The sequence below is a fragment of the Podarcis gaigeae genome (genome assembly GCF_964106915.1).
Source record: "Podarcis gaigeae genome assembly, chromosome: 5".
In the NCBI taxonomy this organism is placed as follows: domain Eukaryota; kingdom Metazoa; phylum Chordata; class Lepidosauria; order Squamata; family Lacertidae; genus Podarcis; species Podarcis gaigeae.
The window spans coordinates 13829322-13855576 of NC_139681.1; the positions used below are offsets into that span (position 1 = coordinate 13829322).

Below are 26255 nucleotides of genomic sequence, written 5' to 3' on the forward strand. Positions count from 1 at the left end.
GTATATCCACAAATGCAATGGAGTGGGAAGAGTGGGAAGCTTGAGTCTTTGTGGCCCTCAGACAGTAAATTTGTCAGAGTTGTTCCTGGCTTCTTTCTGGGGTAGATGACTTAGTTCTTCATAATGTCATGGGCTGGTTGTATGCAGAGGCATGGTGGCAGAACCAAGGGAAGAGGGCTCAGAGCCCGGGGAGTGGTGGTAATAATAATAATAATAATAATAATAATAATAATAATAATAATAATAATAATAATTTATTATTTATACCCCGCCCATCTGGCTGGGCCTCCCCAGCCACTCTGGGCGGCTTCCATAAAAACAAAAAATACAGTAAAATATCACACGTTAAAAACTTCCCTGAACAGGGCTGCCTTAAGATGTCTTCTGAATGTCAGGTAGTTGTTTATCGCTTTGACATCTGCTGGAAGGGCGTTCCACAGGGCGGGCGCCACTACCGAGAAGACCCTCTGCCTGGTGCCCTGTAGCTTTGCTTCTCGCAATGAGGGAACCGCCAGAAGGCCCTCGGCGCTGGACCTCAGCGTCCGGGCAGAATGATGGGGGTGGAGACGCTCCTTCAGGTATACTGGCCCGAGGCCGTTTAGGGCTTTAAAGGTCAGCACCAACACTTTGAACTGTGCTCGGAAACATACTGGGAGCCAATGTAGGTCTTTCAAGACCGCTGTTATATGGTCTCGGCGGCCGCTCCCAGTCACCAGTCTAGCTGCCGCATTCTGGATTAGTTGTAGTTTCCGAGTCACCTTCAAAGGTAGCCCCACGTAGAGTGCATTGCAGTAGTCCAAGTGGGAGATAACCAGAGCATGCACCACTCTGGCGAGACAGTCCGTTGGACAATGATGAGGGGTCAGAGCGAGAAGACTGGGAAGAGGAGTCGGAAGCTGAAGGAGTAACAGGGCTCTGGGACAGACGTCCAGAATCAGAGGCAGAAGCTGAAGGAGGCGAGTGGGAACAGGAAGGTCAAAAGGCAGAGATGGGTCAGTTTGGTGAAGAGTAATGGGTGCCTCCCCCTGTCGCTGCAACAAGCTTCCCTCCCCCTGACTCCCAGAACGAGGAGAGATGTGAAATGGGAAGAGCAAAGACAGGCTGCATACAAGCACAGTCTCTGATTGCTTGGGGAAAGCCCTGGACAGGAGAAGACATAGATGGCTATGGGTAGGCAGGGACCTTTAGTCTTGGCCACTCATTTCATGGAGTAAGGCCTACAGGGAATAAGCTGTCATGCCAGTTAGGCCTGAAACAGGCCAAGTCTGTGAAGATCCTGCTTTTGCTAATAAAGAGTTAACTCCAATTTGGAACTGTAATTTACTAACTGGCTCGCTCTGTGACACATAATGAACTTCTTTTCAGCAACTGTAAAAGACATTGATACATGTATTCCCTCTTCCTAGACGATGGGGATATTTTTAAGCCCCCCAAGTTGACGGATGAAGACTTCTCACCATTTTGCTCTAAAGATGGCCTCTTCAGTGGTGGGACAGGACTCTTTGATGATGAAGAGGTTAGTATGATTCAAATCCATGCGCAGAATCAAAAAAGAGCTCAGAGATGATACCCTTCTGCTCTAGATGGTTATACCTAACACAGCGTCTCAATTACCATCATCAGCTGAACATTTTTTAGAAGTCACTTATATCTCTCATATTCAGCATTCTTAGATATACTGAGCCCATTTACAATTCCCCAAATCTTATGCTGCACCATTGGCTTCAGTTGAGGCATCCTCATGGTATAGCCACTTTCTTTTCTTCTTTTTTTATTAAAAAATAATAATAGGTTTTTGATAATTTTATACATAAAAAACATAACCTTTTCAAACATTCAAATACAAGGTTCTTTTGAACCTTCGGACCTCCTTCCCTCCCTCCATGGATTCCATATTTAAATTTAAGTTTTCCACATCTTTTACCATTATCTATCTATTAATTAACCATAGTTATCATAAATTAATTCCACATTACAAGTGTCATTACATCCCTGCCAAAGATTTTAACTGTTTACAATGGTCTTTTAAGTAAATTACAAATTTACTCCAGTCTTTAGTAAATACTTGATCTTCCTGGTGTCAGATCTTCCCCATCAGTTTCGCCATCTCCGCATACTCCCATCAGTTTCATCTGCCATTTTTCTTTTGTTGGTACTTGTCCTTCCTTCCATCTCTGAGCTAGTAGCATTATCCCTGTCGTTGCATGGTATAGCCATTTTCAATATCATTGTAAATGGCAGGAAACCACTTGAGGAGATCCAGATGGTTGTTGAAGGCGATCCAGTTTAAAGGCAGTGGATCTAATCCTGTCCTTTTGCTTTCTTCAAATACAATTTGGTGACCACAAGTATATAATGCTGCTGCTACTGTTTCATATCATTGAGTCTTTGTAGAGCGTTGAGTGGCTGTCACATGCTGTTTGAGCATCTGGCGAATAAAGGTCAGCCCACACAGGCAGGCATTTTTTGCAGTGCTGAAAGGAAGAAGAGCAGATGAAACTGTGGTACCAGGGCAACACTCCAAAGTTAGGAATTGAGTTGCACCTTTTAGATGTGGCATGCAGAATTCCTGCTTGGGTTAAAGATAAGGGATATTAAACCACTTTGAGGGTGGTTGTTTTTTACAATTGAGTAGCATATAAATGTTATGAGATTGAAATAAATAATTATAAATAAAATTGTATGTTGAAATGGGCAACAAAGTATAATTCCCGGATATATCATCCCATAGTTTGATAACCTAATCCTGAAGTTGTGGATGTCCTATCTTACATTGGCTGATTTCTGCACCCAGTGAATCTAAGCTTTTCATGTTGCAATTTGCAGCCAGTAAGGAAAACTAAATTAAAATGGTTCCTTCTCTAATGCTGTTTACACCGGTAGTCTCATTAATAGCCAGGAAGCAAAATGATGGTTTGCTACATGTCCTTGTGAAGTATATTTCCAAAATGTCACCTTTGTTGAGTCTAGCATTGTTTTATTCTGTAGCATTTGGTCCCTATTGTTCATGCAGTTACCCTATTTACCATTTATCTCATGCAGAAACTATTTACTATTGGTCTCTCTTTTCATCCAGAGTGACCTTTTCTCTGAATTGCCAAAAGGGGAAGATGTGATGGAAAAAGAATCACGGGTCCCAATAAATGGTGAGGATTTCTGAAATGTGGAACAGACTGAACCATGGAGATTTCCTAAATGTAATGGAGATATATTAATTGGGACTGCTGGACATGAGCATAGTGCTGATTATATGATGTATACATTAGAAGCCAGAAAACCTTGGCGTGAGTTCTAATGTGCAACTTTCCAAGTGCTTATGGTGGTGAAGAAAACCTTTCAAATTTGAAAGTAGCATCTGATGATGGGTCAAATCAAGAGCCAGTTTTGACATTCAGGAAGCAGAGCATCCTTTCAAGTGTACATCTTTAGGCGACAAAAACTCATTGAATTTAGGAGAAAAGGCATGCTAGAAAGGAAACTTATGTGGAAATCATTCTCCTTGACGTAGTAGCTTTTTACAGTCAAGGATTCGCCCCACCTGCAAAGCAGCAACCTCAGACATCTGAACCACAGTCACTGCAGAGTTGGTTAGTGCTGCTTCTTTGTAACATCTGAAGTAGGAGTCTTAAGAAGGTTCAGGATATCGGTAGGAACCTACATGTTAGGAAAATAGGAAGCTTCCTTGGGAACCGGAAGTTTAATTTGCACGGTCTGCCCATCAAGTCTTTGGTTGAGAGCAGTTGAGACAAGGAATACTAGGATGTCTTTTGAAGGTGTTGGGGGGTGGGGTGGGAAATAGAGCGCAGGGGCAAGGAACAAAAATGGCCTGCTCAAACCCCTAAGAGCAAATAGTGAGTCCTGGAGCAAGGCTTTGGAAGGAGTTTGCAGTCCAAACCCCTGCAATTCAGGAATCTTGCTGCCACCAACCTTCTGCTTAACAGCCACACTGACCCATTGCACCATTATTAGAGGCCAAGTGCCACATGTACGTTGCTGTGGTCAGTTGTGTTTCTCCTTCACGCGCCTTTATTAGCAGGCCAGAATGGGGTGAGTTTGCTGAATGCCGTCTTCATGTACTGATATTTATAAAGACCTTGGGTGATGGTGGTGGGGATATCTATGATTAAGTACTTCAGAGAGAAATTTTATCTGAATATGATCTAAGCCACCTGATTATTAGAACTGTATGAGCAGGGCATTTTATGTCCCTCAAACTTGGGAACATAAAAGAGGAGTTTAACTCTTTCCCCCATGTATACAGTGAAGGGAATGATCGTGAGCACCAGCCATGTCCCCAGTACCTACATATTCAGTGTTCATGTGAAGGGGGATGTACCGTATTTTTCGCTCCATAAGACACACTTTTTTCCTCCTAAAAAGTAAGGGGAAATGTCTGTGCGTCTTATGGAGCAAATGTGTGGTCGATCGCTGGCTCCCTTTCCAGCCCCGCCCCCTTGCCCAGGCCTCCGTTGTTGAGTGTTCTGCAGACGGAGACTGTTTGTTTCCCCAGTGACATGTGACTGACTGATTAGATTATTTGTCTGGAAACTGTAGAAACGGCTCCCTTTCCTTTCCTAAAGAAGCTGCAGAACTGTGAGTTGAACCCCATAAAAACAGGATTTTTCCCCTTTGCAAAGTAAGCTCAACAACTTTGAGCTGATCCCCAAGAAGAGGCTTTTCCCCTTTGCAAAAGAAGCTGCACAACTGTAAGCTGATCCCCCCAAAAACGGGGCTTTCCCCCTTTCCTCCTTTAAAAACTAGGTGCATCTTATGGTCAGGTGCGTCTTATGGAATGAGAAATACGGTACATGCATGTAGGTCTCCTTCAGGTTAACATTGAACATGCAATTGTCTTAGAGGGTGTGACTTGTAAGTGTGGTTGCAATCGATTCTTTGGGTTCACTGAACAGGTCTGGGGACCTCATATGTCTTAATGACCAAAGTGTTGGATGTAACACTGTTCTAGGTGAGGTCATTCTTTTTACCCTTGAAGTAGCTACTGAGTGGAGGGTTAAGGGCCTTTAATGTCAGCCAGAAAAGTAAAAATAGGAGAAACTGTACCTGTGAGATTTCCCCTTGTATTTTCTTCGAGTTATACCTCCCCACTCCTTGTAAACTGGTTAACTTACTAGAAAAATGCTCCTTCTAGTGTTCTGTTTTATAATTGATCAGAAGTAACTCTGAAGTGAATGTTTTGCATTTTCAATTTGACCGCATTATATGCTTTTTAGAGCCATCATCAAAACCTACAAGGAAAGTTCCTGCTGGTGCAGTATCTCTCTTTCCAGGTATGATTAATCTAGAGTTGACTTAAAATAGTGTTTTTTTTATACTTTCTACCTTCACATCAATGTGCCTGTTGCAAACACCTGTGCATTACAGAGGATTCCAGAGCAAGTTCTAGGACGCCTGTAGGTCATTTGATCTCATCTGCTCCCCTAAGGAAAGCCTAACTGGCTGGAGCTGAAATTGGGAGGCTACAGGTTCACATTTGGCTTGTAGGCTAGAGATTCCAAGCTGTTTTATGTTGTGATGTTAAGTCATGACTGAGTGGGGTTGGGAATCAGTAAGCTTGCATATTCATATAGTTCTCGTGATGATTTGCCTTTCCAATTTACTTGTTAATCGCTGCTGGTGTTAAATACCAAGTGATAATGTTCCTAATGATTTTTAAAAGCAAGGTCTAGACTAAATTTTTTGAATATACAGAATTAGCAAAAATGACCTATAAAATTCAAGACCAAAAAGTGACAAAGTTTGAAGAAGAGTGGAGTAAATTTGTTGCATACATACGAATTAACTGCAGAAGTTTAAAAAGTGTAGCAGGGCTAATATAAATCCTGTCATGTGAATAGAGGGTAAATAAGAATCTGCATGAGAAGATGTAAATTAGGAAAACCAGAGCAGGGAAGGAGGGAAGGCGGGGCGCAAAATTGCGCAAGGTAAATAAGACAACACAAAATGTTGATTGTAAAAGTTTAAGTTTTATTTATGTTTGTGAAAATCAATAAAAAGCATTGGAAAAAATAAAATAAAAAGCAAGGTCTAGAAGTCACCATTAGCTTGTCCAAAAGTTGCATCGGAGATTTGGGGAGAACTTTTATAAATGGAACAACAGTTAATTCGTTTCAACAATAATAGGAACTTCAGTTAAACATGAGATGACAATGTATGTCCTCTATAGGTGGAAATGACGTGTTTAGCCCCTCCTCGTTTCTAAAGGGAAAAGAGGATAAGAAACTGGCAGAACCTGTCGCAGATAAAGCACCTAGACATGAAGATGTTGGGCTTTTTGATGATGATGATGATGGCGGCAAGCTTGAGTCAAATAAGAAAAGTTTCATTTCAGGTAAGCTGCATTTCATTCATTTGGAATCTTCCTTTAAGCATTCTGATAACTTGTTCTTCCCACAAAGCCTTGCTTGGAACAGAAGTGCTGAAGAAGTCTTTGGTTAGAACTTTGGAATGAGAAGTGTGGCAGCAATTGGTTATTTAATCATCCAAGAGATGCCAAGCAAATCCAAGCAACATAAAGCCACCCTAAATTTGTTGAATTTAGATACTGCCCTAGACCCGGAGGTCTCTTTATATTTAACACTGCCACTTCTTTTAGTGCCTTGTGTCTCTGACAGTGGCTCAACATGCATAAATCTAGCAGGTGAAGCTTTTGCTGGTGTGAAAGTAAAATGATGGGGAAAGCTTGAGTTGTAATATGTTTGAATTACAAGCTCCTCTTGAAAGGTCCTTGACATGTATTGAGTAATAAACCTGGGTTTGTGACTATACACTGTTTTTCTGATGCGTATGATATGATATGGTGCTTTAGCCATAAGCCATTGCAAATACAATAAAATATACACAGCGTCTTTGATAGTTGACTTCTTTCTTAATGAGTTAACTTTTTCCCTGAAGTAAACATTTTGTTTTAAAACAGCCAAACCTGCAGCTGATCTCTTTGAAGGTGAGGAAGATCTGTTCAAGGAAAAGCCTGACATTGCCACTGTTACAAACAAAGCAGCTAAAGAAAATAAAGACTTTACAGCAGGAGATAAGGTAATCAACACAAATAAACTTTTTAAAAAAATAATAATAATGACAGATTCTCAGTTCATTGATCTTTCACTACCCAGAAGCCTAGGGAGAGAATGGGGTGGTTTAACCCACTTTTGGCTCTCATTGGGGGCCCAATGAGTGCCATTGCCTTCTGTTAAGAGTTTGGGTGTAATCCTTGACGCCTCCCTTTCCATGGAGGCGCAAGTTACAGCAACAGCCAAGGTGACATTTTTCCACCTTCGCCGCATCAAGCAGTTGGTCCCTTACCTTTCCCGCCCTGACCTGGCCACAGTGATCCATGCGACGGTCATCTCCAGGCTTGACTACTGTAATTCGCTCTATGCGGGGCTGCCCTTGAAGCTGTCCCAGAAACTCCAGAGGGTGCAGAATGCTGCAGCGAGGCTCCTCACGGGGTCTCTGCCATGGGAGCATATTCACCCAGTGCTTTTCCAGCTGCACTGGCTCCCGGTGGAGTACAGGGTCAGTTTTAAGGTGCTGGTTTTGACCTTTAAAACCTTATATGGCCTAGGACCCTTGTACCTACGGGGCCGCCTCTCCCGGTATGCCCCACGGAGAGCCTCAAGGTCCATAAATAGCAACACCCTAGTTGTCCCGGGCCCTAAGGAAGTTAGATTGGCTTTAACCAGAGCCAGGGCCTTTTCAACTCTGGCTCCGGCCTGGTGGAACGCTCTGCCTCATGAGACCAGGACCCTGCAGGATCCGATTTCTTTCCGCAGGGCCTGTAAGACAGAGTTGTTCCGCCTGGTCTTTGGCTTGGAGCCAATTTGATTCCTTCCTTCCCTCTCTTTCTTTTTTCCTTTCCTTCTCCTCCTGCGATGAGGCTACAGTTTAATATTTTAATGTTTCAGTATTTTAATGTTGTATTTTAATTTTGTTTTTAAGTTGTAATGATTCAACTTGTTTTTATTGCTTGTAAGCTGCTCTGAGCCCGGCCTTGGCTGGGGAGGGCAGGGTATAAATAAAAATTATTATTATTATTATTATTATTATTATTATTATTATTAAGTTCACCATTGGCTTCTTCCTTGGACATTTCTGGCATGCAAATCAAAACAATAGCTGCTGACAAATCTACTCTTTCTGTAAAGGATTGTGAGATTTTGCTCTGGAGAAAGCTGTGTTTAAAAAACAACAGCAGTTTTTACTATCAAGACTTTAAAAAGACAGCAGCACAAGTAAATCTTAATACAGTTGTACCTTGGATCCCAAATGCCTTGCGAGTCAAACGTTTTGTCTCCCGAACACCGCAAACCCGGAAGTGAGTGTTCTGGTTTGAGAACGTTCTTTGGAACCCGAAAGTCCCACACAGCTCCTGTGGCTTCCGAACGTTTTGGAAGTTGAACGGACTTTCAGAATGGATTCTGTTCAACTTCTGAGGTACTACTGTACAATAACACAAGACGTACTGAAGAAGAAGAAAAAAAGTTATTGAAATGGCTTAATAGAAAACCAAGGTAAGTACAAAACAGAGAGTGAGGCATAAGGCAATAAATGAAAAGCAGGAACATAGTCTTTTTCGTGGCATCAGGTGAAGGTGGCATGATTTGCACCAGTTAAGCAAAGTTATATGTTATAGGTAATGCCAGATAGTCATAACGTCACTAGCATAAGTGGTTTTCTATGTTGTTTGCTTATGTGCATCATAAAAGTCAACCAAGTTGCAGCAAATTCATTGGTTTAAGCCAGAGCTTTCCAAACTTTTCAAGTTGGTGACACACTTTTTAGACATGCATCATTTCGTGACACAGTAATTCTGTTTTACTAGCAAACCAGAGGTTAAACTAACCCCTTTCCAGCCCTGGGGGGAGCTTGGGAAGTGTTTTTGTGACACACCTACATACTGCAGCCAACACACGAACGTTTTGCAACACACGGTTTGGAAAGCTCTGGTTTAAGCAGTCCCCTTCAAACCTTAAAGATAATGGATTAATTTTTCTGAGACAACTAAGAACAAAGCTTCCTTATATCAGCAGTTCACATGAATAACAGAAACATCTATCCTTCCCCAACCAGTCTTGAGTGTAACTGAATGGAAAATTGCCAAAGATTTTTAAGCATTTATTCTTGGAAGACACAATTTGGGGTCTAGGATCAGTGAATTGCCAATAATGATTCCAATTTCCCTTAGAAAGTATCCACACAGCCTTTTTACTTCTCACATTCTGCATGATCTTTTATATGAGCAGGACACGGGTATTGGGTTTCTCTAGGCTTGGCTATTTTTGGAGCAGTATTTTGCAGAGATGAAAAAGAATAGAAAGATAAAGCTAACAAACTGACAGCAAAAAAGGGCACATTTTGAGTAGCAAAATTGGAAAAGCAATTACAGTGGTACCTCGGAAGTCAAACAGAATCTGTTCCAGAAGTCCATTCAACTTCCAAATCATTTGGAAACCAAGGCATGGCTTCCGATTGGCTGCAGGAAGCTCCTGCAGCCAATCAGAAGCCATGTCGGATGTTTGTCATGTCGGATGTTTGGGTTCCAAAGAACGTTCGCAAACCAGAACCACTCACTTCTCGGTTTGCGGCATTCAGGAGCCAAAATGTTTGAGGCAAAATGTTTGCAAGGCATTCGTCAACGACTAGTTGAGACAATTCTCTAGCATGATTATTTGCAAAACCTTTGCAAATCAATATAAATGTGTGTGTGTGTGTGTGTGTGTGTGTGTTTTGTTGTTGTTGTTTAAGAGTCAACCGTCGGCTGAAAACGTCCGGTCTTCAACTCAGACATTTTCCAAAGGCCACAAAAGCCTGTTTTCTGATGAGGAGGATTCTGAAGTAAGTTATTAACCTAACCATTCACTTTTGCACCAAAGCCATCTGAACTGCAAACTTGTCAGTGGATTTGGCCTGCGTGCCACAAAATATGTTTGGTCCACCTTTATGTTGATTGTCTGCATTTGTGCCTCCCTTGTTGTCTAATCAGCTGAGTAAAACTACAAGTAGTGGAGGAAAAGGTAAGGTTCCCAGAAGTCCACAAAGAGAGAATGCTACCCTTCATGTCTGCCCATTGATGCTGAATATTCCAGATGAGGAAATGTATTTCTAGGGGTGGAAATTGCTGATGCCAGCTTTCTTTTCTGTCCAACAGGATTTGTTTTCTTATCCATCAAAATCAAAGAGTTCATCTTCTAGCAAAGTGACAACAAAGACATCACTATCTTTGTTTGAGGACGAGGATGAAGAAGTAGGTGTTGCCTGAAAGCACTAGGTTCTACTTCAGAGTAAAGTATGCTTTCTGATGCAGGCCTGCGTGACACAATGCCTGGGGGCTGATTTTGGTTCTCCCTTCTCCCCCTATTGGTGTCCCTGCTGGGATTTCCAAACATCAATTGTTTGCAGCCCATTCTTGCCTCTTTGTGGGGAAATTAACTGCCTGGCCCCACGAGCCCAACAACCACCGTGGAGTATGAGCGTGAGGAAATACTGCTCTTCCTTTTCTTGGACTTGTTGGCATTTGATGGAATTGGTCCCATCTTTGCCTGCCAGCCGGTCATGCTGCATGAAATACCTGCATCTGAGACACTCTCTAGGTCGAATTAATTGCTGGGTAGGGGAAAGAGCCTTGTGTGCCACAAACTTCAACAAGGAGGAGTGGACACAAGAACTGGGAGCACAGAGGGCAGTAAGAGCAAATAAGGAGCCTAAAGGAAGAAAAGCGGGTGTGACTGAGAAATGAAGCAAACAACAAAATAGAGTTTAATACAGATGGAAGTTGCAGGTTCTCAATCAGAGAGCAACTACAAAGGTTTTGGGGAACCCCTATACAGCATTGGACATATAGGTCTTCAGCTGGGGGGGGGGCAGGGGAGAGCTCAGTTTCATTCTTTCAGAATTTGATTGTTCAGGAGCCAGTCTTGCTTAAACAAGTTATTTGACAATAGGGCCACTAGACAAGCCTGACATTGATGGGAAGTCATGTCTAGAGGATATCTCAGAACGCAGAATGTAAGACATACTTAATTTAGTCATAGGTACAAAATCCTGAGAATTCCAATTTCCTTTCTGAAGCATCTAGTGCTCATGGTTGCTTGGAAATGAAAGAGTAGTTGGGTAACGTTTTTATCTATAAAAGGATAAAAACACTTTCTTGAAGGCGCCCACTAGCTTTCATTGGCTCCAAGTCCAATAAATTAACTTCCCTGGTTTTCTCTGGTTCCTAATACTATTGAGCCAGCAGCTATCTCAGTCTCTATGAAAAAAAATTGAACACAAACAGATTGTGATGTGCCTCCAACACATTGTACAATAAAGAGCACATTCATGGAAATCTGGAACAGTTTCACATAAGGGTTCCGAACCTGCTCAGAGCAACATTTGGGACCTAGGACTAGGCAATTAAACATTTGGGGGGGGCACCCTTGACTGTCTTGATGCACACTAGAGGGGCATGGCTCCCACCTACCTCTGCAGTTTTTCGTTGAATGCCACAGTGACTGCATCTTTGGGGAAAGTAACCATCTCTTCCCTTTGCATTTTCTAGGGACTCTTTGGGTCTACGCCTAAGGCACAAATTTCAAAACCACCAGTAAAGAAAGCAACTAGTTTGCTCTTCAGCAGTGATGAGGAGGTAACATGTGCAGAGGTTGTTAAAGGGTGGCTGGTTTTATAGCTCTCAGTTAAGTGAAAGTGATATTATTTAATACAGAACTTTCGCCCTCAGGTTTAGTTTTCTGCTGCTATGTGTCACAGCTGTTTGTGCAAGATATTTATTTCAGCTGTACTGCTTCAGAGTCAAAGATTTTACAGTTACAGATAGGTAGCCGTGTTGGTCTGCCATAGTCAAAACAAAAAAAATTCCTTCCAGTAGCACCTTAAAGACCAACTAAGTCAGTTCTTGGTATGAGCTTAGTGTGCATGCACACGAAAGATTTTACAAGCAGCCGTAATGGGAAGGCTTTTCCCTGAGTTATTTTTTAAAAAGGTTGTTGTCAAATCTGAGATAGTACTCTAAACCCCCTATAACAAGTATATTCAAAACTAACAGCCTCTACAAAACTCAAGGCAACATCCCTTAAAAAACTCCAGGCAGCATCTTCTGAAAACTGGTTCTTCTATTCAGAAGATGAGAAGTTGGGCACATAAAAGAAACATCTGGGATCTAGAGAATTTCTGTCGGAAAGGTCTGACAGAGAAAAGTTGCTCTGCAAATTTTTAAAGCTTGAGAAACTGACATAACTGGGTAGTAAAACCTCTGTACTTCTAAAAGTGTCAGGGTCAGTCTAATTCCATTGTTGAGTAATTAGGGAGCCATTATGAAGTAGTGTGCAGCATAAACACCAAAGGGTTTTGTGAGAGAATAACTTGACAACATCTTTGGAAATTGCTCTGTTGAAGTACATGTGTATAAGACATCACAGTCCATGTTGTCTCGTTAAAACGGGTGGAGAACCTCCAGGCCCTGGGCCAGTATTGGTCCACAATGCCATTTCCCCCAAATCATGCTCACCCACCCATCAGCTTCTAGATGTGAAAGGGTCTATAGTTCATTGATAGAATACATGCCGTTATTGTCAAAGGGCGCTAGTTAAATCCCTGGCATCTCTTGCTGAAAGGCTATCTTACAGCAGAGCTGGAAAAGACCCATATCTTATAACACTTGAAGTTTAAAGGTGAATTTTAGATATGATGGAGATGTAAAAGATTAGGATTATTTTAAAAGATGCAGGAGGAAATGATTAATAATAGGACCCACAAAGGGAGGAGGGAAGTCCAGGAGATTCTTTGGAATCTTATCTTTATGTTGCATGTTTGTGATTGTAAATTTTTAATTTGAAAAATCAAATAAATTTATATAAAAAAGGAAAAGACCCATATCTTAGGTCTTGTAGAACTATTCTGAATAGACTAAACTAGGCTAGATGAACCAGTGACTTGATTTGGTGCAAGATTGTGTTCATACAAGAACTATGCTACAGATTAAATTGGCTTTGATTTAATGCACCCAAGAAAGGCAATGCTGAGCATTCTGGGGGGTGGACTTGGCTGAACTTGAGCATTGTGTTTCACTGTTCTGGTAACTTCTGGTAACTTCATACATGCTTAATAATAATAATAATAATAATAATAATTTATTTGTACCCCGCCCATCTGGCTGGGTTTTCCCAGCCACTCTGGGCGACTTCCACAAAGTCCAGAAATAAACTAAGATGCCATACATTAAAAACTTCCCTGAACAGGGCTGCCTTAAGATGTCTTCTGAATGTCAGGTAGTTGTTTATCTCTTTAACATCTGATGGGAGGGTTTTCCACAGGGCGGGCTCCACTACCGAGAAGGCCCTCTGCCTGGTTCCGTGTAGCTTTGCTTCTCGCAATGAGGGAACCACTAGAAGAACCTTGGCCCTGGACCTCAGCATCCAGGCAGAACGATGCGGGTGGAGACGCTCCTTCAGATATACTGGGCCGAGGCCGTTTAGGGCTTTAAAGGTCAACACCAACACTTTGAATTGTGTTCGGAAACGTACTGGGAGCCAATGTAGGTCTTTCAAGACCGGTGTTATGTGGTCTCGGCGGCTGCCCCCAGTCGCCAGTCTAACTGCCGCATTCTGGATTAGTTGTAGTTTCCATGTCACCTTCAAAGGTAGCCCCATGTAGAGCGCATTGCAGTAGTCCAAGCAGGAGATAACTAGAGCATGCACCACTCTGGCAAGACAGTCCACAGGAAGGTAGGGTCTCAGCCTGCGTACCAGGTGGAGCTGGTAGACAGCTGCCCTGGTTAACCCAGTGAATTTGAGGAATGGGATAAAAAGACAACCTCTGGTACATCAATGGTATAAATAATTGCCTGATAACAAATGTTGGAAATGTAAGGAAACTGAGGGAACATTCTTTCACCTTTGGTGGACGTGCCCAAAGGTTAAGGCTTTCTGGGAAATGATCTATAATGAATTGAAAAAGGTATTTAAATATACCTTCCTTAAGAAACCAGAGGCCTTCCTTCTGGGCATTGTCTGCCAAATGGTGCCAAAGAAGGATAGAACTTTCTTTATGTACGCAACAACAGCAGCAAGAATACTCATCGCAAAGTACTGGAAGACACAAGATTTGCCCACTCTGGAAGAATGGCAGATGCAAGTGATAGACTACATGGAATTGGCAGAAATGACTGGCAGAATCCGAGAGCTAGGAGAAGAGCAAATGGAAGAGGATTGGAAGAAATTTAAAGACTACTTGCAAAAATATTGCAAAATGTTTGAATGTTAAAACGATGCAGGATATAAAGACAATACGGCATTAGTGGCATAGCTGAAAGAAATATGTAAAAATGTTTTATGAGAAATGAGGGTGAAAGACTTAGAATAACATTGTCAAACTTAAATAATGTTATAAGGGGAAAAATTGGAGACATAATAGTTGAAAGGTATAATACAGAATAAGATTTGAAAAAGGGTAAGGCACTGCTGAATATGATTGTGTAAAAAGGGAACACAGAAAAGGGAGACGTGAGGAAGTCAGGAAGGAAAATAATAAGTAAGAAACTGGATTTATATGTCTTTTTTAGGGTTTTTTTTCTACTTTTTATGTTTTGTATGGTATTTTTCTGTTTTTATTTGATTGTGATAATGCTTTTTCTTCTTTTTTTTCTTTTGGTTTGATTGTGAAGTTCGTTCTATTGTTTAAAATTCTAATAAACATCTTTAAAAAATAAATAAAAAATTGCTGTATTTTTAGGACCACTGGAATATTGGCCAAGAGGTCAAACCTGCCTCTGAATCCAGCCAGAAAAAGGAACCTACAAAATCTGCCTCTGCTACCAGCCACACAGTTAAGACAGGCCTCTTTGAGGAAGAAGGCGAAGAAGATTTGTTTGTTATCACTAAAGACAGGTAAAATGTGGGCATTCGGAATGTATCTTCTATTGCAGCAGCTGTGTCTAGTTCTTCCTTTGGCAATGGATATAGTGCTTTTTTTGAACACTTTTCCCACAGGAGTAAGCCAGGCAAGAGTGGATTAACTCCGTCTGCTGCCTAAGCAGGCAAAATTTTGAACTTGAAGCAGCTTGGACTTTTTTCTTGTTATTTGAATGTACATTTGCAGTTTTAGTTTGTTGTGTTACTTTGTATGCCTTATTTCACTACAGTGCTTTCTATATAACTACTGTACTACTTTGTTTAGCCACTTCAGTAACATAACTTTATGTTGCAGGTGCAGAATATACAATAGGGGTCCCACAACAAACCTGGTTTGCATATGTTGCCTGAGCCTGTGGTTAGCTCTGGATTGAGGGAACACATAAGAACAGTTAATTATTAAATGATAAATACCACTAGTATATGTTGAATTGAAACACAAAACGTACTTAATTTCTATGCATCATGTTAATATTCAAAACATTATACCCCAATAATTTATTCCTGGTGACAACTTTCGTTGTTGAATTAACAAAATTATTCCACCTTGTTGCAAAACTATCATCCCTCTGTTTTTGTTGCAATAGTCAAATTAACTCATTTTAACAAACTGCTACAATTTTTCTACACATTCTTTTGCAACAAATACTTTAGCTGTGGTCAACGTATAGGAAATCTCTTCTATTTCCCCCCTAATCCTTTCCCATCATTTAAAAGGAAAAGAGTGGAGGGGGACTTTATGAACTAGGCTTTTTAAAAATAAATAAATATGACTTGGATTTTTTTCCAATACTTTGTTTTGTCACCCTTTGTGTCTATCTATCTATCTATCTATCTATCTATCTATCACCTATCTATCTTACACCCCCACCCCCACTGTATCATAATATATATCACAGACGTATATATCACTTTTTTTCTTGTTGCAGTCAAAGAAAACCGCCCAAAGCTGCCCTCTTGTTCCAAGATGATGCTGTAAATGGAGACTCATTCTTCAGCATTCAACCATCCCCTCTCCCATCAGGTGTACAAGAAGTAACGGTATATACAGCTCAAATACAGCGTTCTAAAGTGGGAATTTCTCAACACTTTGCTCACAATCTTTTTATCAGAGGCTTCACAGCTCTGCTTTAATCCTCACATATTTCTGCTATTCAAAGGATGGAGACATGCTGTAACTCCCTCTGCCTAGTCTCTTCACCACAAATGTGGAACCTGTAACCTGCCAGATGTTTTTGGACTACAACTCCCATCATCCCTGACCATTGACCAATCTGGCTGGGACTGATGGAAATGAATTCCAACAGCTGGAAGACTGAATTCCAGCAACATCTGGTTGACTACAGGTTCCCCAACTTTACACATCCAGTGAGGATTCTGGAGAGAAAGCCAGGCAGCTGCAGTCTATAGCTTATTCTTAGGCTGCTTTGTGGAAGATAGTGCCCTCCTTGGAGAAATCCGAGATAAACCGCAAAAATGAAATGAAATTTTGTCGCACATTAAATACTGACAATTTTATTATGGCAAAAGCATTTATGGATCAGAAGCAACCTCATCATATGAATTGCTGTAAAAAATCTTAAACTTGTCAGCCGTTCTCAACTGAACGTGATTCTGTAACACTCTATTTTACATTGTTGAAATTGGCAAGTTTTCCGGGTCCATTGAGAAAGGGGTGAATTCCTTGTCCTTCATTGTTAAAAAGGTAAAGGGACCCCTGACCATTAGGTCCAGTTGTGGCTGACTCTGGGTTTGCGGCGCTCATCTCACTTTATTAGCTGAGGGAGCCAGCGGAAAACTTCCGGATCATGTGGCCAGCATGACTATGCCGCTTCTGGCGAACCAGAGCAGTGCACGGAAACGCTGTTTGCCTTCCCGCCGGAGCGGTAACTATCTACTTGCACTTTGACGTGCTTTTGAACTGCTAGGTTGGCAGGAGCAGGGACCAAGTAACAGGAGCTCACCCCATCGCGGGGATTCAAACTGCCGACCTTCTGATCAGCAAGTCCTAGGCTCTGTGGTTTAACCCATAGCGCCACCCGCATCCCTTCATTGTTAGCTCTTTTTTATTGTGGTTTTCTTTATTTACAGTCTATATCACTCATAAACAGCGATTCATACACAGCTGATTTTTATTTTTTTACAATCCTCCCTTTCAGAAGCACCATATGTCTAATTAAATACATTTACCTTCTAAGTCATTTCAGATTTTAAATTTTCATTTATTGATCAGCAGGAGGATTTGCTGGGAACACGTCAAAAGAAACCAGTGGAAGAGAAGGCAGGACCTTTGGGTGAACCTGGTACACTTCACAGGTCTGATCTTGGAGGAGGAGATGCAGGAGAGCAGCAGAGGAAGGATGAAGTAAGGAAAATCTATTTATGTTGAACAAACCCCTGAAAAATATTCCTTTGGCAAGTATCTCTTCAATGATAGTGGAGTCTAGTTGTTAGAGTTGGTCTTAGGAAACTTTGATCCTGTGAACTTGGTTTGATTTTCACTAAATAAGTCATATTCTCCCATTTTTAGCCTCTTCTGTGACCTGGACATTAGCTCTTCCTGTTTTAGCTGTATTGGACAAGTCCTGTATTAAAATAGACTCAAAGCAGCATTCAAAAATTAAACACAATATCAGAATAAAATCTAATAAAATAATATATTAAAGCATGGTATTGTTGGGGAGCAGGGCAGAGAAGTAGTATAAATAGTAAATACAGACATCAGTAAATCAGTGATTAGTAACCAAGGAACCTTTGGTACAAAAATCTTTTCTTCCAGCAGAAGAAATATTTTAATAACGCTATGTTAATATATTTAGCACCATTGGACAGTTTACAAAGTAATGTAAGCAAGATTATAGGCTCTTGCCCCAAGGATGTTACTGTCTTGAGTTTTTTTGAAGGGAGAGGCCAGGGAGTAATTAGGCAGAGATGTTGGGGATAAAAGTAGGAACCAGTGTAGCACTATATACTTGGACTTAGTTGTCTTAGAGAACAACATCTTCAAGCCTAAACTAAGCTTTGAGGGGAGAGTTGAAAGAAGAGAGAGGTGGCTTTATGGGAGGGGTGTTTTAGGAATAAGGGGTAGTAAGGTAGAATAGGCAGTCTTGTTTAAGGGAGAATGGTATCTTTTGGGTAGCTGAGGATGTCAAAGTTGAAGAAGGAAAGGTCATGGGCAGAGATATATCTGTATAATGGGTCAAGGCTGAGAAGGCTTTGAATGCCAGGACAAATAATTTCCATTATATATGGGAGTGGGCAAGAAAGCAATGCAGGAGTTTAAAGAGATCTTTCACATGGCATGAATATGAGTCAAGTGAAGCATCTTGGAAACAGAATCTTAGAGGTGAGAGTGAAAGAGAAGGTTGTAATAGTTAGAGACTAAATTGAAGGTTTCAGTGAGGGTGATTTTAAACTTTCAGGTTCAGAAAGGTTCAGAAAGGTTCAGAAGATGAGCTGAACCTTCAGAAAGGTTCAGAAGATGAGCTGAACCTTTGCAGCGCTGTATAGGGAGAAACCACGGACAAGATCACAGGAACTGCCAAAGCAGTGAAAATAGCCCAAAAGTGATGTACCAATTGACAAAATGAAACTGCCCATAAAATTAATATGTAATGAAAGACAGCACTTATGAAAGTAAGTGGTAGCTATTGTTGTGTAACAATTTCTCCAAAGACCTCCAGTTATAGAAATCAGCTGTCAATCCATGTAGCCATTTTTGGCAAGGAAGGCAGCCGATGTTGGGGTCACTCTACTTTAAAAAAAAAAGGTGTCTACAGATTGCTAAATAATATACCAGATGACTTTCAGCAACTACATATAGATTTGCATTTATATGTGTACACAGAGGGGGGCGGGGAGGGGGAGGGAGAGAGAGAGAAGGAAGATTGGCCTTTCAAATGCCAAAAATGCACATATTTGAAGGTTCAGAGAGTTTTGAGGTTTGTTTGGGAACCATGATCATTTCTGTGCTTCAGGCAGATGTGACCTTGCACCTTAAGCGTGCAACTCAATAGCATTTCTTGCTACCTTGAGCATATTTTCAGAATGGTGGTAGGGAAAACAGAAACAGAAAGTAAATTAATAAATGAGAGACGGAACCTTTTAATTTGTTGTTCCAATTACTGGATAAGGGGGTGTAAAATCAATTGAACTACTTCTAAATCTAGCTTGAGCATTTAGCACAATCTGCTCTAGATCCAGTGGATAACTTACATTTGTTTGATAACTCTTAGCCCCTTTTGGAGAAAGATGTCAAAAAACGGATTAAAAGTGTCTTCAGCTTATTTGACGAAGAGGAGAAAAATGAAGCTGTGGATGCTGATAAAATGACACAGAGGGAAATTGAAAAGGTGAGTGATACTGGAGTCATCCTAAAAATAAAGATACAACAATTAATATTATTTTTTAAAAAAAAACACCACCAAAACACCCTAAACAATACTACAACCCAAGAGTCTGTTCAGTAGCTTCTGTGGCTGGAGTCAGTCAGGGCTTCGCCTTCCCAGGCCAATTGGGAAAATGTATACAAGTCAGGGAGCACGTCTTCCAGGGCTCACAGCCAAGATGCCAGGTAAGAGAAAGTTCCTAATGAAGCGTTTAAAAGGTAAAGGGACCCCTGACCATTAGGTCCAGTCGTGACCGACTCTGGGGTTGCTGCGCTCATCTCGCTTTATTGGCCGAGGGAGCCGGCGTACAGCTTCCGGGTCATGGGGCCAGCATGACTAAGCCGCTTCTGGCAAACCAGAGCAGTGCACAGAAACGCCGTTTACCTTCCCGCCGTGTGGGTTAAACCACAGAGCCTAGGACTTGCCGATCAGAAGGTCGGCGGTTTGAATCCCTGTGACGGGGTGAGCTCCCATTGCTCGGTCCCTGCTCCTGCCAACCTAGCAGTTCGAAAGCACGTCAAAGTGCAAGTAGATAAATAGGTACCGCTCTGGCGGAAAGGTAAACGGCATTTCCGTGCACTGCTCTGGTTCGCCAGAAGCGGCTTAGTCATGCTGGCCACATGACCCGGAAGATGTATGCCGGCTCCCTCAGCCAATAAAGCGAGATGAGCGCCGCAACCCCAGAGTTGGTCACGACTGGACCTAATGGTCAGGGGTCCCTTTACCTATGAAGAAAGATGTCTGCACTGTAAACACATAGCAGCAACATAAGTTACTTAAGGACACATAAAATTGAATCAGTATTACTTAAGTAACATCATGTTTCAGGGAGCAGGCAAGGGTGGATAAGGGACCTCTGCTGCTAGGTGGTGGTGAGGTTGTGTACACGGGTGTGTCATGTGCATTCACGCAGGTATCTGGAAAATTGAATTGTTTTAGGACTTAGAAATAAGTTTACAAGTTGACAGATCTTATAAACTCAAGTTATTAAGGAGTCCATAAAGCCTCTTGAGCCTTGCTTCTTTTCCAGCCCTCTGAGAACAGTATCCCTTCCAAGAGCACAGGCGTCTTTCAGGATGAAGAACTTCTCTTCAGTCATAAGCTGCAGAAAGACAATGATCCCGATGTTGATCTTTTTGCTCGCAGCAAAAAAGAGGTCAGTCAGTCCAAAATACTTTAAAGTGGGTCCTCGTGTTTGAAAAAATTAAAACCGAAAAGAACAATTCCTGTTGGAGCACTAGCAGAAAGAACTTTACAAAGGATAATAATAATAATAATAATAATAATAATAATAATAATAATAATTTATTTATACCCCGCCCTCCCCAGCCAAGGCTGGGCTCAGGGCGGCTAACAAGCAATAATAAAAACAAGTTGAATGAATACAACTTAAAAACAAGATTAAAATACAACATTAAAATATTGAAACATTAAAATACTAAAATGCAGCCTCATCACAGGAGGAGAAAGGAAAAAGGAAAAGGAAAGAGGGGGAGGGAATCAAATTGGCTCCAAGCCAAAGGCCAGGCGGAACAACTCTGTCTTACAGGCCCTGCGGAAAGAAATCGGATCCTGCAGGGCCCTGGTCTCATGAGGCAGAGCGTTCCACCAGGCCGGAGCCAGTGTTGAGAAGGCCCTGGCTCTGGTTGAAGCTAATCTAACTTCCTTAGGTCCCGGGACCACTAGGGTGTTGCTGTTTATGGACCTTGGGGCTCTCCGTGGGGTATACCGGGAGAGGCGGTCCCGTAGGTACAAGGGTCCTAGGCCGTGAAGGGCTTTAAAGGTCAAAACCAGCACCTTAAATCTGACCCTGTACTCCACCGGGAGCCAGTGCAGCTGAAAAAGCACTGGGTTAATATGCTCCCATGGCAGAGGCACCGTGAGGAGCCTCGCTGCAGCATTCTGCACTCGCTGGAGTTTCTGGGACAGCTTCAAGGGCAGGCCCATGTAGAGCGAATTACGGTAGTCGAGCCTGGAGGTGACCGTCGCATGGATCACTGTGGCCAGGTCGGGGCGGGAAAGGATGTTATTCAAACCCTGCTGACTTCGTGCAGTTTAACAAGGCGACCATGCATATGCATGTAATAAAAAAATTCACAGCAGTTGAAATCTTAAGTCAATTCAGTGTCTCTTTGTGGAAGACTCTTGCATCATAGAAGCCCTCCACCCACTTAGTGGGGAGCCTCCAAGCTGGCTTAAATGGACTTTAAGATTCTTCCTGGCCTACATTCCTTTCTTGTGCTTTTGCCTGTCTAGATTATGTGTCTGAGCAGTGATAATGGCTCTTACTTACCTGGTTGGGGAATGGAAAGGAGTGTGTTGAGAAGGGGCAGAGTACAGAAACTTGAGATTTTTGCACTGCTGAAATGTAGCCTCTACTGTGCAGAGATAAGTCTCTGGCCCTGCCCACCTCTGGAATGTGGCCCCCAGAAAGCTGCCTGGGAGGGACAGCGGCCCTTGGGCCCTAAATATTCCCTATCTGTGGTTTAAAGGGGATGTAGTCAGAAAGTGACTCTTTGTGAGAAAAGGTAAAAAAAGTCTAGAACCACACAAAAAAATCTGCCTCTACTGTTCTGTAAAGGAATTTAATATTTTGTTTTATTTTACTTACAAGAGACTGATTTATTTCCATTATTAATTTCAGGTTCCAAAGCCCAGGGTAAAACTGCCATCTGAAGGAGGGCTGTTTGGAGCTGATGATGATGGTGATGATGGTCTATTCAGCCCTTCTAAAGCAAAGCCCTTGGTACTTGCCATTTTCTCCTGAGAATTTGAGGAACAGTAATGCGCAGAGCAAAGTTGCCCATTGCCTTGCATATTAATCACAAGGAATGTTACGGCTTTAAAAAACTTTGTTCTGCAGCCACATAAATTAAGCAAATTGGGCAGAGGCAATGTTCATATAAGTAGCGTTCTTGCTCAATGTTGCAGGATTTAGATTTTTGACTCACTTTTTGTGGAAAGAAGATTTGGGACTAGAGCTAGACTGATTTTTTTCAGCTCAGCTCTTTTTGTAGAAGGAAATTCTCCTGAAAACAGGGAAGAGATGAGGCAAATGCCTCATACTTTCAGTTAATGGGAGTTGGCTGTACTGTACTTTTTAGGACGAAGCCGCCCAAGAGTCTTCTGCCTCCTCTTGTTTTTTGTTTTTGTTTTTTTAAAAACCCTCACCAGTCAGTCTTTGCAGCCAACAACTCTACACAGCAGCTTTTCCAAGTTCCACGTTTGTGCTAGATGTGGCACAGGAAAAGGAATACCCCAGGCTCCTCACATTGTGTGTGGTGTTCTTTTCTGCTTTTGAATGTTGCCTAATCAGAACAGGTTCCAGCACAGGAGGGGAGAATTAGCCATCCCCCATGCACTGCAGACCCAATGCAAATTGCCTCTCCCCACCCTCATCTTAAGGGACGCGGGTGGTGCTGTGGGTTAAGCCACAGAGCCTAGGGCTTGCCAATCAGAAGGTTAGCAGTTTGAATCCCCAAAGTGGGGTGAGCTCCCGTTGCTCGGTCTCTGCTCCTGCCAACCTAGCAGTTCGAAAGCACACAGTGCAAGTAGATTAATAGGTACCACTCTGGCGGGAAGGTAAACAGCGTTTCCATGCGCTGCTCTGGTTCGCCAGAAGCGGCTTAGTCATGCTGGCCACATGACCTGGAAGCTGTACGCTGGCTCCCTCGGCCAATAAAGCGAGATGAGCGCCGCAACCCCAGAGTCAGCCACGACTGGACCTGATGGTCAGGGGTCCCTTTATCTTTACCTTACCCCCATCTTAGTATTAATTTTTTAGATGGGAAAATATATATAAGTGTGCAATTTAGGGTATTTCTCTACTTGTTCACTTACACTTCTTTATTTTACTTTTTGGAAGATAGCAGAGAAGAAAACATTAATCTCCTCTTTGGAAGAGGATAGTGAAGTTCCGGAAAGTAATAAAAACGCCAAACGAGAAGAATCAAACTTAAAGGCCACTGAGGTTTGTAAGTTCCAATTTTAGAGAGCTTCGAGAGCTTCTTGTTCTTAAATGCAGTGCCTGAACTACCCCCATTTTCTATATAGCAAACACATAAGACACTCAAATATCTACATAGATATTCTCATTGCTCCTTTAACTGCCTCCTGGCATCCTGCCCTTTCTCCACCCTTCTTCACCGAGTCACTAAGGCAAGGGTGGGGAACAGGATTTTGCTGGAGGGCTGGCTCCTTAGTTCTTCACTCCCAGCAGGCTATGTTGGCAGCTGAGTGGGCCTTCCGACCTCTCAAATCACATGATGCCACTATGTTAGGTCACTTACATTTCCTTTCCAGCATGGCTTGAAGTCACGCTGTCCTGCAAAGGAAGATCCAAGCAGATCAAAGTGGGGCTTTTAAGTTCCCAGTTGGGGTTACATTTCATGCCAAATTTAGAAGACAGTGTATCTAAGACCCACATGTCAAGGAACAGCCAAGATCACATTTTCAAGATTGTTCCTTTTCAACCATGTATTTTCCTGTCTCACACCTGATGCCTTATGGCCTTCGGGGAAATGGCATTGTGGGCTAAATTCAGGCCTCCCCCTATTGACTCTAATGAGGCCCATAGGCCTCAAGCACCCCTGCACTGTTTCAGTAAGGGCTCAGGCGGGGGGTGGGGGGCAACCATACTTTCTGGGCTTTCATACTGCTTCTGAGATTCTCCTGTAAAATACTGAGTGCATTACTTTTATTCACTTGGATTAATGTATATCTAATGTAATTTTTATACAGAAATCCACTGGCCTTGGTGCAAGTAAACATAGAGAGTCCTCATCTAGGATTGGAAAATTACAAGTAATTTATTTTCCTGGCATTTTAGCTTTCAGTGTACTTTTCCTGCTAACTGTGGTTCTTCCACAATAAAATTCTTTTCCCCCCACTTCCAGCTTCAGTCCTTTCTTGTGGATGCAACATCTGCTTTCTGTAAATGCATGTTTCACAGGATGTGCTTTTTTTCCCTTTTGGGAAAGACATGTCTCTCTGGACAGGACTAAAATTCCTAAACTGAGGGGGAAAGGGTGAGAGGGTTTGTCCTTCTGTGCGCATGCACTATTCTTGTTTTTCCTGATCTTTGTCAAATGTGGAAATGCTCTTGGTGATTTTACTTTTCTTGGATTTCACATTTATATTTTCCTTATCTACTGCTCCCATTAACAACAGCCTCTCCATCCCTTTCTAAGGCAAGTTTGGATATTAACCCAGCAGTTTTGCTGCCCAGTGCGAAGCCACCTTCATTGTATCCAAAAACTCCGATTCATGAACCTCCTGGCGTACAGCATGTTGAAACAGCCTCTGCTGCAGGAAGTAATAAGGAGATGGGAGTCAGCTTTGATGATCCCATGCAAGCAGACACACTGCAAAATGCCAACAAGGTATAGCTTTGTAATTACTTCATGCAGCAGCATCCTTGATGCTATTTGAAATGTAAGTTTACTTGTTTCTCATTTTGTGTCCCGTTGTCACCTTGGCTTCATTGTTATTGCAGGGCAGAATCAAGGTGACTGGGAAACGAAGGCCACCTACCAGAAGTGCCAGGCGATTGGCTGCTCAAGGGGATAACTCGAACGACATGAACATTGCTGAGGACCAATCCCCGCCTCTCTTCAAAGAAAGCTCTGTGCCACCAGCCACATTGCATCCCTCCAACGCAAAACTGCATAGGAAGGAAAACACGGAAGAATCTCAATCGCCTCTGCCAACCAACAGTAGTGAGCAGCTGCACGAGGCAGCTGGTAGCCCTGGCTCAAAATCAGCAGCCCAGCCTAATGTGCATGATCTCTTTGAGTCAAACGATATTTTTGCTGACAGCATAGCATCTAAAGCGACCACGAGACCAAAAGCAAAGGTGGAAACGGAAAGCCTCATGAGCCAGGTCCCTAGAGGTGGGGAAGGCTTGCCTGTTCCATTGCCATTGGATGGTGCAAATAGTGAAGGCCTCTTCCAGGCTGAAAAGCCCTCAAAGAAACCCGACCCCACTCCATTCTTGGAGGATGAAGATGATCTCTTTGCTACTAGTAAAAAAACTGTGAAGAGGAAAGATCCAAAACCCACTCCTCAGTTAGTCCAGGATCCTTCCGTCCCAGATATTTTTGAGGTAATATAGAAACATAGAATTTTAGAGTTGGAAGAGACCTTCCAGTATGTGAATGTTGGAATCTTGTTCCTTCAGACCTGGATATGGCTTCTTTTGTGCTCTGCTGCTTTTGCTTAGCACGGGGATGGGGAATGTGCATCTTCCAGAAGTTGAGCTCCATTTCCCCGTCACTTCTGACCATTGGCCTTGTTGGGGCCAATGGGAGTTGGAGTCAGACAACATAGGGAAGACCACAGTCTCCCTGTTCCTGGCTCGGCAACTCTGTAAGCATGGGCAATAGTGAGGAAACAGTCCACTGCATAAATTCCTCCGAAAATTAGATAGCACAAGGGTGTGATGTCATATTGTAGAATGGGGAGGTGGTTATGTTGTGATTTGGAAATGTTGATTAACTCTGGAAGGATGTAGCAAACATAGGCATGTTTAACCTCTTCCTTGCCAGTCTCCTCCTTTTACCTGGTCTCTGTGGGTTTTCTTTCCTGGGCCAGCCTTTGAAACACGATGATACTTTAGCAAATCCTGAGTACAGTTCACCCAGTTCATTTCCATTTCTCCCCTCCATTGGATGATCTCAGTGAGGAGGCAGTTGCTTTAATTATCTATCAAGCATTTATGCAGATTTTGTTGCGATGTGTAGTGTGCTTTAAAATTCTTACACATTCGGCAGAAGTTATTAATGGGCTGCTTTATGTGTTACTGGAGTAGCAGGGAAGAGAATTTAACTTGGCTAGATTCTGTGTTGTACCACTGACATCTGTGTCAGGTATCGCATACAGAGGTAGCCTGAAAACTCACTTTTTAATTTTGGAATTATTTTTCAAATATAACAAAAAGAAATAT

At 42.3% G+C, this 26255-nt stretch overlaps 1 protein-coding gene across 4 annotated transcripts in view; it reads left to right on the forward strand.

Moving 5' to 3' along the window:
- Positions 1-26255, forward strand: part of WASHC2C (WASH complex subunit 2C) — a 45308-nt gene that overhangs the window by 16777 nt on the left and 2276 nt on the right. The window contains exons 11-28 of one of the 4 annotated variants that reach the window (XM_083738247.1): positions 1407-1516; positions 3077-3146; positions 5232-5288; positions 6185-6349; positions 6935-7053; positions 9763-9852; positions 10166-10261; positions 11558-11644; positions 14746-14900; positions 15854-15965; positions 17158-17289; positions 19160-19276; positions 20343-20468; positions 21957-22058; positions 23178-23282; positions 24053-24115; positions 24502-24693; positions 24807-25415. In XM_083738247.1, the coding sequence (XP_083594373.1) occupies positions 1407-1516; positions 3077-3146; positions 5232-5288; positions 6185-6349; positions 6935-7053; positions 9763-9852; positions 10166-10261; positions 11558-11644; positions 14746-14900; positions 15854-15965; positions 17158-17289; positions 19160-19276; positions 20343-20468; positions 21957-22058; positions 23178-23282; positions 24053-24115; positions 24502-24693; positions 24807-25415 (2507 nt within the window). The remainder of the gene's footprint in view (positions 1-1406; positions 1517-3076; positions 3147-5231; positions 5289-6184; positions 6350-6934; positions 7054-9762; positions 9853-10165; positions 10262-11557; positions 11645-14745; positions 14901-15853; positions 15966-17157; positions 17290-19159; positions 19277-20342; positions 20469-21956; positions 22059-23177; positions 23283-24052; positions 24116-24501; positions 24694-24806; positions 25416-26255) is intronic. The other 3 variants (XM_083738248.1, XM_083738249.1, XM_083738250.1) reach the window with 3 other exon arrangements.